This window comes from Squalius cephalus, assembly GCF_949319135.1.
Source record: "Squalius cephalus genome assembly, chromosome: 24".
Lineage (NCBI taxonomy): Eukaryota > Metazoa > Chordata > Actinopteri > Cypriniformes > Leuciscidae > Squalius > Squalius cephalus.
This window is the reverse complement of record NC_137145.1, coordinates 19141685-19157762: the sequence shown is the minus strand read 5'-3', so window position 1 is coordinate 19157762 and position 16078 is coordinate 19141685. Positions and strand designations below refer to the sequence as shown.

At 40.2% G+C, this 16078-nt stretch overlaps 2 protein-coding genes across 2 annotated transcripts; both read left to right on the top strand.

Annotated features, from left to right (window-relative positions):
* The first annotated feature begins 594 nt into the window (after positions 1 to 594).
* On the top strand, positions 595 to 9165 carry atp6v1b2 (ATPase H+ transporting V1 subunit B2). The gene is made up of 14 exons (XM_079860845.1): positions 595 to 804; positions 3872 to 3927; positions 4022 to 4120; positions 4218 to 4311; positions 4393 to 4470; positions 4601 to 4740; positions 5194 to 5295; positions 5385 to 5482; positions 5739 to 5862; positions 5961 to 6111; positions 6205 to 6287; positions 6615 to 6719; positions 7399 to 7528; positions 8176 to 9165. Exons 1-14 carry the CDS (start codon positions 672 to 674, stop codon positions 8310 to 8312), a joined length of 1530 nt encoding a protein of 509 aa, XP_079716971.1. The 5' UTR covers positions 595 to 671; the 3' UTR covers positions 8313 to 9165.
* A 575-nt stretch (positions 9166 to 9740) lies between these two features.
* On the top strand, positions 9741 to 15659 carry LOC307152659 (uncharacterized protein; the record flags this gene model as incomplete). The annotated part of the gene is made up of 3 exons (XM_079861483.1): positions 9741 to 9825; positions 9929 to 9981; positions 10082 to 15659. The coding sequence occupies exon 3, from the start codon at positions 11340 to 11342 to the stop codon at positions 15657 to 15659; it is 4320 nt and encodes a 1439-aa protein (XP_079717609.1). The 5' UTR covers positions 9741 to 9825; positions 9929 to 9981; positions 10082 to 11339.
* Positions 15660 to 16078: the final 419 nt, after the last annotated feature.

The following is a 16078-nucleotide window of genomic DNA, read 5'->3' as shown; positions in this document are numbered from 1 at the left end:
ATGTAGTATCTAAATGAATATGCAGTCATAAGCACCACTTGACTAATAATTTTACAATAACTATTAAAAAAAAAAAATTAAACTAATTTTACATGAAGTTAGTGTCTGAGGCAACATTTAAAATCTGGGCTTCAAAATATATTTTAAATCTGGAAGTGTTTTAACAAAGAGACAATATGACTTAAAAATAAATATTTAACATTCTACTTTATTTCTAGGTCACACACACAAAAAATAAACTATTTTGACAACGAGCACTAGAGCTTTGTACAGATGTCTCGTTGTTTTTGATCATTTTCAAATCATGTTGGAGAACATATAAAAAAAAATTTAAAAAAAAAAGGTTTGTTGCCGCTAAAGTGCTGTTATCAATAAAGTAAAAGGAGAATATAAATATAATTTTTTTCCAGAATTTTCAGTTAAACATTTTACTCACATTGTTACTCTAATAATATATTGTAATATCTAGAAAAATGTAAGAAAATATCTGTTATTATACCATCATGGGTTATCGTGTCAACCACTCATACACCTCTAGAGGGAGTCATCGTCCACTGCGTCGATTTTGAAAAGGGGAGGGGAGAGAAACACATAAGCACTATTGCGCATGTGCAGCCGTGTTGTCACGCTTAGCTTCAGACCTGTGGTGATTTTTGAGTATTATAGTCATCATGAAGGCTCTTAGGGGAATGGTGAGCGGAGCTGTCAGCGAAATATCATCTGCGGTTACCGGGACCAAACACGTCGCCGTCCGGGAAAATGTCCTTGCCGTGACTCGTGACTACATTTCTCAGCCGAGATTGAGTGAGTGTCCAGTGCTGACTATGAAGGGCCCTTACAAACAGAACCCCACTAGAGCGATACAATGATGTGTGTATGGCGCAACGAATGAATGACGTGTTTTGTATTTAACTTACACTGAATCTGCTAATCATCATGTTATTTTCAACTGTAGACTTATAACATTTTAACATTTCTGATGTTGTACATTTATGATAAATACGCTACATGCAGTCAGGTAAATAATCTAGGGTCAGTTTAGTAACTAGAGGGTATATTCTCTGTTCATGCATATCGTTTACCTCTGATTGCATGATCTTAAAAATTAAATGAATGATTGTTTTTTCATCACATTAGATGTTAATAAATCAAAATGATGAAGGATTTAGGTTGATGCGTGTAGGATCTGCATCGTGATGAAGTGGCAAGCCGATTCAGCTTTTAGACTATTCCTTAACTAGTATGTATTTGTGTTATTGTTCTTTTTTCATTACTTCCAGAATAACATATAACAACTATTACCTACTGAATAGTTACCATACAAATAAGGACAATTATATTTCAGTTATATAATATTATATTAGTAATTATAGAAATATTATTTTTCACATCAATAAATTAAATCATATGGGCCTATTTTTATTATACATTTTATTTTTATATTATGTACAATACCAAGCAAAAAAATAGACTCACACTGAAAGTGACATAAACAGAATAAAATTGTTAAACGTGGGGATGCTCCGAAATGAAAACTCTGGGCTGAAACTGAAAATTCTGGATACACTTGGCCAAAAACTGATTTTAAGAAATACAAGACAATCAAACAAAATAACCACACTTTTATTGAAAGTAACACTAAAATTGGACTGGAAATATATTAATTTAAAAAAAACAATATATTATTATTTATTCAGTTCTATCCAACAAAATGTAGATTTAACAGAATTATTTTTGACCAGTTATCCAAATAATGTATAGTCCTACAAAGCGGTTATTATCAGAGCATTTGAACAGAACGTAGCGGGTTCACGCGATCAATTTTGAGCATTCAGATGGTATAATCAAACATATCTTGTGGAGCGCTCTCTGAGTATGCATTTATTTGTCATTTTTAACTGAAACAGAGCGTAAAAGTGGACTTCAAAGATTTATTATCATGTTGCGCCCTCTTTAGGCCATGAATGATCAGCGACTTGTCGACGTCAATCTTAAAGTATCATGGCAGACCACTGAAGTCGACTAGTCTGTTCAACCCCTGCTAGTGTGTGTGATATATACCGTCTACGATCGTGATTGTTGTTTTAATGATGTGCGATCTGACATTAGTATGTCCCTCACTTTTCAAAAACACACCTAGAGAGTGCACGCATACACTAACACTACGTGATGTAGTCTAGTGGGTTAGACTAGTGCGCTTGTACATTTAGAGTGCACACTTTCACTGGATGAATTAGTCTATTAAAATGCATTATAACTCATCCGTTTAAATCATATTAAAGTCCGCGTGAACCGGAAGTTGCAAACGACTTTTCTCCAGTGTTATGACGTATTTCCAAGTGAAATGGAATATTGAACAGAGGGTGGGGTTTTACTTTAGCGCTCCTCCTCTCCATCTCTCGCTCATAGCAGACTAACGGTTTGAGGGGAGTCGTTAAGCGTTTTAAACCCAAGCCGTCAAACCTACGTCATCAGAAAAAGATGCCATTCCAGACTGGAAGTAACTTTTCAGATTTTGATTAAAGATTACCATGGTAAAAAAAAAATAAAAAAAAATATATTTACTTGCACGGATTAATTGTTCACCACAAGACTAGTAATATGCGCTAACAAAGTAAATAGGGTCAATTTTGATTTCATGGGGACTTTAAGCCTTAAAGCTCTGCATAATTAAGGGTGTGGCCACTTGAGTGACAGGTGGATTGCCGCTCCTGTCACTACTAGCCGTTTGTTTGCTGTCTGTTAGCCATCACGTCAGCTCAGCTAATCCCGCCTCTTTGCCCATTTTCGGTTATCTGGGAGTGACTTGTGGTGACGCTACCAAGATGGCGACGGCCGGCTCCGCCCACTTTGGGCTTTAAAAATGCTCTTCAGAAACCCTTGGGTGACGTCACGGACACTGCATCCATATTTCTTTACAGTCTATGCTAAAAGCCCTATTGTGTCTCATTATTCTAATTTAATTTATTGATCAAATGTAAGAATTCGACAAAAGATGATGCATACATTTAATTAGGTTAAACATTTTTTTACAAAGGAAAAAATGCCTATAAAAGGTAAAAATCTATTTAAACTTATTTGAAAAGATCATTTCTGTCAGTACTGCGAACAGACAAATATCAAAGACTTTAGGAGTCAGCTGTCCACGGCAGTTCTAAACCTGACAAGGTGCCAACACAATAAACACACTGAGCAAAATATCGTCTAATTATCTTTATCAATAAAATCCCAGAAAATGTTGAGATACCATTTTTTGTCAATATCGCACACCCCTACTGGTTACTAATTTTTATTTTACTAGAAATTAGGCTAAATAAGTACTAAAAATAGAAATAGTTAGTTGTGAGGAATAATGTTAAATTGGCTTGCCATAGATGACAGCATCATCAGATGCATTGATGGTCAAAACACAAGGAGCTTTAAAAACGAAATTTAAACATGATCATTCCCTACTCAAGTTTAAGTTGTTTTAGTTAAAAAATAAAAATATCGAATTATTTCTTAAATGTATAAATAATGTTAGGATAGGAATAACTCATTGCTAAGGCATCATGCCGTTTTATTTTCTTATTCTGAGCATCTCTGTTATTTATGTTTGTTATTTATATCTGTTATTTATGTTTTCATATAATATTAATGACACACTCTCATTTGTTTTCTTTATTTTTCTTTTTAAGACACTTTGACCATAGCATGATGTCATATTTTATCAGGTGATGTGTTTTATTTTTTACTGTATTTGTTTTCCTTAATGCAGTGCTTACAGATTTTCTTTGTGTAATTAAGAGAAAACCCTTAGTTGTGTTTGTGATTTGATCTAGACTATGAAAACACGCTTGTGTTGTGACATTCATGTTTATTGTGTGCTCAGCGTATAAAACCGTGGCTGGTGTTAATGGACCCCTGGTGATTTTGGATCAAGTGAAGGTATTGGATTTCTGCAAACATCAGCTAATTTGTTTGGAAAGTACTGGATTCCATTGATGTTTTTGATGCAATGTTAACTGGTTACCTGGCGCAGTTCCCCAGGTATGCTGAGATTGTCCATCTGACTCTCCCTGATGGCACCAAGAGGAGCGGACAAGTGCTGGAGGTCACAGGCTCCAAAGCTGTGGTTCAGGTCGGGGAATAACATCTTCTGAAATAGACCTACATGTTTTCTTTTCCACCCCCCATTTTGTAATCTGATCTGTAGCATCTCATTATTTCATTTTTAGGTGTTTGAGGGAACATCTGGTATTGATGCCAAAAAAACCACATGTGAATTTACAGGGGACATTTTGCGTACACCTGTGTCCGAGGATATGCTGGGTAATAATAAAAAAGAGACATTCTGAAGCCATGTGATGTTTTTTATTATGTGTATTTGGTTAAACTTGAAGTCTATTACAGGTCGTGTGTTCAACGGATCAGGAAAGCCAATTGATCGAGGGCCTACTGTGTTGGCGGAGGACTACTTAGACATCATGGGTACATTTCAATGAGGCTGTCTTTGTGATGCACCACATAAACTGTTATGCTCATAAATTGTCATCAGTGTTTTGTTTTTTTATTACATTGATGATAAATGTACCATCAAATTCCATCCTGCTTCCTGCAGGTCAGCCGATTAATCCTCAGTGCCGTATTTATCCTGAGGAAATGATCCAGACCGGCATCTCTGCCATTGATGGCATGAACAGTATTGCCAGAGGCCAAAAAATTCCCATTTTCTCTGCGGCTGGTCTACCCCACAATGAGGTGAGGCCGCTGTCAGTCCATCTTCTTTGGGGTGGTTCTTGAAAGAAATGAATACTTTTATACAATATATTATAGTGACCTTAAATACATTTTTAATGTTACAAAAGATTTCTATTTCAAATGTACCAGCCTGAAACATTATTGGTAGTATCTGAAACATTACCTTAGTATTTAACCGAATGAAACTGAAAAACCACACGACATGGCATGAGAACAAATCGTAAACACAGTTTACCAGTAAAACACAGTAAACAAAACAATGTTTCCTAGCAATCACAACTGTGCTTAAATCAAATGAGAAATAAAAACAAATACACTTACACGCTGCTGTCCACTTCTGTTGCTTGACTGTTTCTCCTTACCCAAAAATGCCAATTTTAATTTAAGAACTTGAGTACTTAAGTCTAATGTAGTTATCTAACAATTGATCCTTGATTTATTTATTTTTCCCAGATTGCTGCACAGATCTGTCGTCAGGCGGGATTGGTGAAGAAATCCAAAGATGTGATGGATTACAGTGAGGATAACTTTGCCATTGTGTTTGCTGCCATGGGGGTGAGGAGCACTTCGGATTAAAAGTTTTCAATCTAAATATATGCATCCATACCAGTGGGATATCTTCATGACATTGGTTGTATCTTTAGGTCAACATGGAGACTGCAAGATTTTTTAAGTCCGATTTTGAAGAGAACGGGTCCATGGACAACGTGTGCCTCTTTTTAAATTTGGCCAATGATCCCACGTCAGTATTCTCTCGAATATTCTTGAAAGTAAAGGGATGGCTCACCCAAAAATAAAATTCTGTCATCATTTACTCACCCTCCTGTCATTCTATATGACTTGTGTTCTAAATGATTCCAAGTAGACCCAAACTAAATGAATTCAAGAAGAGTAATAAGTATAATCCTTAAAAATGTCATGCTTGTTTGGAACAACATGAACGTGAGTAAATGATAAGGGAGCAACTTGGACCAAAAAGTTATATTTCCCTGTTTCAGGATTGAACGCATCATCACCCCTCGGCTTGCACTTACCGCGGCTGAGTTTCTGGCTTACCAGTGTGAGAAACACGTGCTGGTCATATTGACTGACATGAGCTCTTATGCCGAGGCTTTACGAGAGGTACGATATAATGTGTGAATTTATACCGACAGCCGTTAGGATTCATTCTAAACTTGCTACTCATTGCTATGCATTAAACTCTTATCATGGTCTTGAAGGTCTCTGCGGCTAGAGAAGAGGTTCCTGGTCGACGTGGTTTCCCAGGTTACATGTACACCGATCTGGCCACGATATACGAGAGGGCCGGACGTGTGGAGGGACGCAATGGCTCCATCACCCAAATCCCAATCCTCACTATGCCCAACGATGGTCAGCAAACATCTATCTACTTATCTTTTAATCCTTATATCATCATAAAGGATTTGCTTTCTACTTTAATGGTTTGCTTATTATTATCTGCAGATATTACCCATCCTATTCCGGATTTAACTGGATACATCACTGAGGGTCAAATTTATGTGGACAGACAGCTTCATAACAGACAGGTAAGTGATGGAAACAAGCTTACAGTGTGAACATTAGTTGAATACTTCACCCATAATGAAAATTCTGTCATCATTTACTCACCTTCATGTCGTTCCGTAAGACTTTCGTTCATCTTAGTAACACAAATGAAGATATTTTTACTAAAATCTGAGAGCTTTCTGTACTCTCCATTGACCGCTATGCAACTACCACTTTGACGCTTCAAAAAGTTCACAAAGAGATTGTAAAACTAATCCATATGAATTGAGTGGTTTTAATTTTTGGGTACTAACACTTTAATTAGTCTCATGTGCTGTTTTATTCCACCCATTGATATTTCTATGCAGATCTATCCTCCTATCAATGTACTACCTTCTTTGTCTCGATTGATGAAATCAGCCATTGGCGAGGGAATGACACGCAAAGACCACTCAGATGTTTCTAATCAGCTGGTAAGTATGGATGAACATACATTACTGTTCAGAAGTTTGGGGTTTGTAATATTTTTTTGAAAGAAGTCTCTTATACTCACCAAGACTGCATTTATTTGATGCAAAATACAGTAAAAACAGTAAAATTGTGAAATATTATTTCCATTTAAAATGCCTGTTTTCTATTTTAATATTATAAATTGTAATTTGTTTATGTGATGACAAAGCTGAATTTACAGCATCATTAATCCAGACTTAAGTGTCACATGGTCCTGATTTGATGCTCAAGAAACATTTATTATTATTATTATCATCAATTTTAAAAACTGTTTTTCCAGGATCCTGTGATGAATTGAATGTTCGAAAAGAACAGCATTTATTTGAAATTGAAATGTTTTGTGAAGAGTCTTTTTTCCCCTTTTGAACAGTTTAATGCATCCTTGCTAAATAAATAAATAAAAATTATTTCAAAAAATAAATATATAAACTTTCTATCCCAAATATTTTTAGGTATTGTAAATTGTAAAGAAACGAAGAAAGACCAACACCTGTATTATGACCAAAGCACTTGGTCTCTTTCACAAATAATTGTTGTTGGGTTTTTTCTTCATGCAAATGTTTATTTTAATTATCTAATGGTTTGAGGTAATTGTGTATGGACATTTGACTTGACTGTGACAAAGCATCTCCTCTTTTGCAGTATGCTTGCTATGCTATCGGGAAAGATGTGCAAGCAATGAAGGCCGTGGTTGGGGAAGAGGCACTGACATCGGATGACTTGTTGTACTTGGAGTTCTTACAGAAATTTGAGAAGAACTTTATTGCCCAGGGTAAGTAACAACAGGAGGGCACCTGTGGAATGATGTCAAAAATCTTATTTTAAAGGGATAGTTCACCCAAAAACAAATATTCTGTAATTTACTCACCCTCAGGTTGTTCTAAACCTGTTTGAGTTTCTATGTTCTGTTGAACACAAAAGAAGATATTTTGAAGAATGTGAGTAACCAAACTGTAACCAAATGTGGTCCCCATTGACTTCCATAGGTTTTTTTTTTTTTTTTTTTTTTTTCATGCTATGGAAGTCAATGGGGACAAGCAGCTGTTTGGTTTCCCACATTCTTCAAAATATCTTCTTTTGTGTTCAGCAGAACAAACTTGAAGATGAGTGAATGATTACAGAACTGTATAACTATAACTGTTTCAGCACCGTACAAAGAAACAAAAACTTTAGTTTGTTGTCAGGAATATGTTCACCCCAGTGTGAATAGCTTTTTAGGAATGCATTGTTTGCATTCTAAATCCTTTTTTTTTTTTTTTTCAAGTTTGGTGTGAAAGGACATTTAGAAAGAAGAAAAAGAAAAAAATAGTGTATACTTTTTCTTTTTTTATCAAATGCAATCAAATTCCGTGAATGGCAATGGACTGTACTATATATATATATTACTTCAGAATGAACCTAACATGTTTCGTATCACAGGTGCATATGAGAATCGAACTGTGTTCGAAACATTGGACATTGGCTGGCAGCTCTTGAGAATCTTCCCCAAAGAGATGCTGAAGAGGATTCCTCAGAGCACTCTGGCTGAGTTTTATCCCCGAGACTCCAAACATTAGTCTTGCTTTTTTCCTTGTTCATTCACTTTGTCTTTCAATCAGCTATGAATCTGTCTTCTACACGTCTAGATGTTACTCAATCTCTCTGATCAAATCAAGTACACCAAGTCTACACTGACGGATTACGAAGTCGTTTTTCATTGCTGCTCTTGGTATTTATTTATTGTGAAAGTTTTGCTAAGTAGTAAAGAAAATATTGTATGAATATCGTCGCTACACTATAGAGTGGAAGTTCTTTTGTGTGTTGCTCAGTGTGTCAAACAGTGTTCTGACCAAGTGGTATATGATGTAAATATGATGAAAATTTTAGAACTGACAAACTACTAGTATGTCACAAAACAATGTTTATTTATTTCAAAAAGTGGTAAGAGTAATGTATAATGGCTTAATGTATTCTATGAATTTGTCATTATAATGAATTCACTACATATCTATAAGTACATATGTATCATAAAGTATAAAAGGAAGCCATATGTTCATAGAATGCATTAAAAGGGAATAGATAAGCACAGTGGCCCTATCAAATCAAAGGAAGAAATCCAAACACTGAGCAATATTTTTTTTCATGCTTTGTTGTACTGTTAGTTAATTTATGTTTTGTATAAAACTGTGTAATTTATAGTTGTGTAAGAAATATTTATTATAATTTATTTTGGTGCCATAAATATTTACTGTGATACAGTGTGTGATATCAAGTGAATTCATAATGAAGTGATTATCCTAATGCATGAACACTATATTGGAAATATGTATGTGACCACTTGCTTCATTAAATAAACTTTGATGTGGTGTAAATTAATGATCATGATGAAAGTAATAAAATATAATACTGCAGCAATGCACATCCTGATTGACTGATGTCAATTTTGGTACTGATTAAATTTGCACCACAGGGTACTAGGGACTTTACAAAGCACAGTGGTTCTCAATTGTGCAAACACATTTTGTAAGACATTGAAAAATTTTGTAGTTTTGCTTAACCATGTCCATGTAACGTGCTAAGTCAGACAAGAAAATGTACAGGATTGTTTTCAGACTCCACCCAATTTAGCATATACAGCTTTGTTCTTACTTCTGCATGTGCCCAATCCTAAAATGTATCTGCCCCATATATCAGTAATTGTCTCTGCAAAGTCTGCAAGACATTATGACATTTCATAAAACAAACAATTCATAAAGGTCATCCTGAGGTGAAGAGGCACATTTTGTGTAAGGTATATGAGAATATCCTAGACATTAGATGAAAGTCTGAAATAATTATCTGCTTTACAATGTTTAAACAGCAGATGGTATCAGAGCCTTCATGAAACAATCATCAGTTATCTTTTAACAGCCAGTTAGTTTCCCAGGTGAATGATGTTTCATCTAATTAGTTATTTGCTCTAATTGGACAAATGAGGGCCTATACAATACACTTATCTCCAGCTACGTGTATGCTTGTATTTGTAGCATTTGTTTGGTGTTTTGAGAAAGTGAAGAGGGTTTTGTTTGCTATGGATCAATGGTGGAACAAGTGAGTTTATTCATTTAATCATTCCTTTTTTTGTGAATAATTCTGCAAATATTGAGTTTGTTTTTTATGTTATGTATTTAATATTTTGTGTAAATATTTGTAGGTTATCCTTGTTTGTAGTCTTCCTGCTTTTGGGTAATGTTTCTGGATTTAAAGGTACAATTTATCTATCTCTCCTTGGTTTGCTAAGGATTTTTTTATTATTATTTTATTATGAGGTTTGTCTACAAATCCTTCTATTTTGTTTAATTCATAGGTGGAGCTTATTCAAATGCCCACCACCAGTGGGGTCAGCCTTCTGACAATATTTTCTCACCTCGTGCAGTCCAGTCTTCTGTGCCAGAGGTCCCTGTGACTGGGACTTTGGCTGAAGTGGACTCTAGTTTATTCACTAACAGACCCGTGAAAAGGCTGAACTTACTCAAGTTTGTTAAAGGTGGTGTTTCCAGCAGGCTTGAATCAACGTCCTATGCCCAAACCGCTCCAAGCAGCTCAATTTTAGCGTCCCTGCCCTTAAATGAACAGCTTGCAGGCCATTTGACATTGCTCCATGGTTCCTCTGGATCAACCATTACAGATACTGCTAGTGCTTCTGCACAAGGAGAAAGTACTAGTTTCCCTGCTGTACTTGGCACTTCTGGCCTGTCCACCAGTAGTCAGAGCTCCCCTAGTTTATACATGTCCAGCTCCCAGGAAACTTCTGGTGCTAAATCAACAGAAGCCACTTTGCCTGTTTTCTCTCAGGAGAGTATCTTGTACAACAGTTCATCTGCTCCAGGTGCCACTTACAACTCTCAAGGTAGCCCTGTACCACTTTCAGAAGGCTCTGGTCAATCTATCTCCCCTCAGGGTGAAATCACTTACTGTGGTTTGTCTCAGTCTCAAGGTGCCTCTGATACCCCAGACTCCTATAAAAAGCTTAATTATGTTTCTTGTCAGTCTACCAGTGATCAGAGTACCCCCAGTCTGTATAGTCCGAGCTCTCAGGGTAGTTCTGGCAGTTTGTTGGACGCTTCTGGCTCTTCCTTTCAAGTTGACTTGTCTCCCCAGTCTCAAGAAACTTCCATTCAGCTCCTGCCTTCACCTTTGGAGGTTTCAAGCCAGTCTAGTAATAGTCAAAGCACTCCCAGCTTGTTTATGGTTAAAACAGATTCACAGTCAACAGGTCCTGCTTTACCTCTAGACACTCAGAGTAGTCGTTCTCAAAGCATTTTGTCTACCTTGACTCAGGCCTCTGCTTCCACTTCTCAGGGAAGCTCTGGGCCTGAATTATCTAGAAGTTCTGGGCAACTTATCCCCACACAAGTTGAAAGTGGCAGTTATAGGGGTGTGTCCCAATTACCTAGCACTTCAAGTCAGTATGCCCCAGGATCCCTGATGTATAGCAATTTTGGTGCCTTACCAATTGGGGTTTCTAGCCAGTACCCAAGTGTTCAAAGTTCACCTAGTGTGTCTACAAGCACCCAGAACAGGTCTGGCACTCAATTGACGACTTCAGTCATGTTTTCCCTGTGATGGGAGGTAGTTACTCTACTTCTACTTTATCTCTGAAGCCTCAGGACATTGTGAGTATGTATGCCCCTGCATCTCCTACCAAATATGCGAGTGTTCCCATGTCTTCACACCAAGCTGTTTATCATGGCTCTGGGGCTCGGTTTGGGGCCTATACTGGTTTTGCTTCTCAAGGAATGAGTAACACTTACAGTGGTTCTGTCCAGCCTCAAGGTACCACAAGTCAGTTTGCCCCTGGGTCTCCATCCTACTATTCAAGTGTATCATTATCCTCACCCCAAGGTGCTGGCAGTCAGTCTGCTACAGTCCAGAGTTCAAGGAAGCAGTTTATCTCTACCATCACAGGCAGCACTGGAACCCAGGAAGGGTCCCCTACTCCCTTCAACTTGCAGGGAAGCACCCCTTATGATGGATCACTGCAGCCTCAAGGTACCACAAGTCAGTTTGCCTCTGGGTCTTCATCCTCGTATCCAAGTGTATCACTATCCTCAGCCCAAGGTGCTGCCAGTCAGTCTGCTACAGTCCAGAGTTCACGGAAGCAGTTTACCTCTAGCTATGGCACCCTGTCAGGGTCCTCTACCCCATTCAGCTTTCAGGGAAGCAACACTTATGGTGGATCAGTGCAGCCTCATGGTACCCCAAGTCAGGTTGCCCATGGGTCTCCATCCTCCTATACAAGTGTATCACTATTCTCACCCCAAGGTGCTGCCAGTCAGTCTGCTACAGTCCAGAGTTCACGGAAGCAGTTTACCTCTAGCTATGGCACCGTGTCAGGGTCCTCTACTCCATTCAGCCTTCAAGGAAGCAACACTTATGGTGGATCACTCAAGTCCCAAGCCACCACAAGTCAGTTTGCCCCTGGGTCTCCATCCTATCCAAGTGCATCCCTATTTTCACCCAAAGGTGCTGCCGGTCAGTCTGCTACTGTCCAGAGTTCACAAAAGCAGTTTACCTCTCCTTTCACAGGCAGCACTGGCACCCAGAAATGGTCCTCTACTCCCTTCAACTTGCAGGGAAGCACCATTTATGATGGATCACTCAAGCCTCAAGGTGCCACAAACCAGTTTGCCCCTGGGTCTCCATCCTCCTATTCAAGTGTATCATTATCCTCACCCCAAGGTGCTGGCAGTCAGTCTGCTACAGTCCAGAGTTCAAGGAAGCAGTTTATCTCTACCATCACAGGCAGCACTGGAACCCAGGAAGGGTCCCCTACTCCCTTCAACTTGCAGGGAAGCACCACTTATGATGGATCACTGCAGCCTCAAGGTACCACAAGTCAGTTTGCCTCTGGGTCTTCATCCTCGTATCCAAGTGTATCACTATCCTCAGCCCAAGGTGCTGCCGGTCAGTCTGCTACTGTCCAGAGTTCACGAAAGCAGTTTACCTCTCCTTTCACAGGCAGCACCCAGAAATGGTCCTCTACTCCCTTCAACTTGCAGGGAAGCACCACATATGGTGCATCACTCAAGCCTCAAGGTGCCACAAACCAGTTTGCCTCTGGGTCTTCATCCTCGTATCCAAGTGTATCACTATCCTCAGCCCAAGGTGCTGCCAGTCAGTCTGCTACAGTCCAGAGTTCACGGAAGCAGTTTACCTCTAGCTATGGCACCGTGTCAGGGTCCTCTACTCCATTCAGCCTTCAAGGAAGCAACACTTATGGTGGATCACTCAAGTCCCAAGCCACCACAAGTCAGTTTGCCCCTGGGTCTCCATCCTATCCAAGTGCATCCCTATCTTCACCCCAAGGTGCTGCTGGTCAGTCTGCTACTGTCCAGAGTTCACAAAAGCAGTTTACCTCTCCTTTCACAGGCAGCACCCAGAAATGGTCCTCTACTCCCTTCAACTTGCAGGGAAGCACCACATATGGTGCATCACTCAAGCCTCAAGGTGCCACAAACCAGTTTGCCTCTGGGTCTTCATCCTCCTATCCAAGTGTATCACTATCCTCACCCCAAGGGGCTGCAAGTCAGTTCGCTACAGTCCAGAGTTCACGAAAGCAGTTTATCTCTACCATCACAGGCAGCACTGGAACCCAGGAAGGGTCCCCTACTTCCTTCAACTTGCAGGGAAGCACCACTTATGATGGATCACTGCAGCCTCAAGGTACCACAAGTCAGTTTGCCTCTGGGTCTTCATCCTCGTATCCAAGTGTATCACTATCCTCAGCCCAAGGTGCTGCCGGTCAGTCTGCTACTGTCCAGAGTTCACGAAAGCAGTTTACCTCTCCTTTCACAGGCAGCACCCAGAAATGGTCCTCTACTCCCTTCAACTTGCAGGGAAGCACCACATATGGTGCATCACTCAAGCCTCAAGGTGCCACAAACCAGTTTGCCCCTGGGTCTCCATCCTCCTATTCAAGTGTATCATTATCCTCACCCCAAGGTGCTGGCAGTCAGTCTGCTACAGTCCAGAGTTCAAGGAAGCAGTTTATCTCTACCATCACAGGCAGCACTGGAACCCAGGAAGGGTCCCCTACTCCCTTCAACTTGCAGGGAAGCACCACTTATGATGGATCACTGCAGCCTCAAGGTACCACAAGTCAGTTTGCCTCTGGGTCTTCATCCTCGTATCCAAGTGTATCACTATCCTCAGCCCAAGGTGCTGCCGGTCAGTCTGCTACTGTCCAGAGTTCACGAAAGCAGTTTACCTCTCCTTTCACAGGCAGCACCCAGAAATGGTCCTCTACTCCCTTCAACTTGCAGGGAAGCACCACATATGGTGCATCACTCAAGCCTCAAGGTGCCACAAACCAGTTTGCCTCTGGGTCTTCATCCTCCTATCCAAGTGTATCACTATCCTCACCCCAAGGGGCTGCAAGTCAGTTCGCTACAGTCCAGAGTTCACGAAAGCAGTTTATCTCTACCATCACAGGCAGCACTGGAACCCAGGAAGGGTCCCCTACTTCCTTCAACTTGCAGGGAAGCACCACTTATGATGGATCACTGCAGCCTCAAGGTACCACAAGTCAGTTTGCCTCTGGGTCTTCATCCTCGTATCCAAGTGTATCACTATCCTCAGCCCAAGGTGCTGCCAGTCAGTCTGCTACAGTCCCGAGTTCACGTAAGCAGTTTACCTCTAGCTATGGGACCCTGTCAGGGTCCTCTACTCCATTCAGCCTTCAGGGAAGCAACACTTATGGTGGATCAGTGCAGCCTCATGGTACCCCAAGTCAGTTTGCCTCTGGGTCTCCATCCTCCTATCCAAGTGTATCATTATCCTCACCCCAAGGTGCTGGCAGTCAGTCTGCTACAGTCCAGAGTTCAAGGAAGCAGTTTATCTCTACCATCACAGGCAGCACTGGAACCCAGGAAGGGTCCCCTACTCCCTTCAACTTGCAGGGAAGCACCACTTATGATGGGTCACTGCAGCCTCAAGGTACCACAAGTCAGTTTGCCTCTGGGTCTTCATCCTCGTATCCAAGTGTATCACTATCCTCAACACAAGGTGCTGCCAGTCAGTCCACTACAGTCCAGAGTTCACGGAAGCAGTTTACCTCTAGCTATGACACCCTGTCAGGGTCCTCTACTCCATTCAGCCTTCAGGAGAGCACCGCTTATGGTGGATCATTTAAGCCTCAAGGTACCACAAGTCAGTTTGCCCCTGCATCTCCATCTTCCTATAATTGTCATTGTGTATCATTGTCATCGCCCCAAGGTGTCGCCAGCCAGTCAAACCAAGAGTTGCAGAGCTATTCTCTGTCCCAAAGCCAGAAGCCCCAAAGATGGCAGCCTTCACAAAATATTCAGACATCAGGTGTAGTTGCGTCACAGGGTAGCTCTCTGTCTCAAAGCTCTCCAATGCAGAGTAGGTTCTCTTCCCTGTCTTCAGCAGGAGGCTCATCCAGAGAGTCTGGACAGTTTGTTTCTGCACAGGATGGTAGCACAAGTTATGGTGGCCTTTCGCTCCTTTCTCAAAGCCGCTCTAGCAAGTACACCCCTGAGTCCCATGCATATGCCAAGCTTGGTTACCCTCCCCTATCTATTTCTAGTCAGTCTATCAGTAATCGGAGGACAAATGGCCTGTATAGCTCGGACTCTCGGCTAACCCAGGGTCTCCTTGGTGTAGTTGAAAGAACCTCTAGACTTTCATCTCAAGCTCCTTCCACCTCCCCAAGCAGTAAGAAAATATCTGAGCATTTTGTGACATTGCAGCGCCCCTCAGGTTCCAACAGGGCTCCATCTTTAGGCTTGAGTGCCCAAGCATCTCCTGTTGGTATGTTTTCTGGTATCCCGCAGACTGCACAGGCCCTACGTGAATCTGGGTCAGGTGTCCAGCTATACAAGCAACCATTCCTCAAGCACTACTTCCCCGTCAAGGGCTAAGGGACTCTAGAAAAACTGCCTCATAATGCAAAGTGATGTCTTCCAGAATAAAATTGAATTAATGTTTGAAACGTTGTTCTTGTTTTATTCAACATTTAAAGGATATAGCTCATGCTAGTTGAGTTTAACTTGGTAAAGGTTGTTGTTTTTTTTTTTTTTTTTTTTTGGTTACCAAAAATTGGTTAAGATTCAGTTGCTGTCTTAATGACTTTTGTAGGCATTCACTGTTTAACTAATATTTGGGGACTACTTAAAAACAGTTATGTTGAGGCTGCGTGTGCAGTTTTGGAGCTTCTAATCTCCTTTTAAATTTTTTTTTTTTTTTTTCCCTCAGTGTCATGATCTTTGCTAATATTATTCATTAGGCTATGGCTGATATTCATGTTAAAATACTGGCAATTGGTATCTGCCTCATTTCC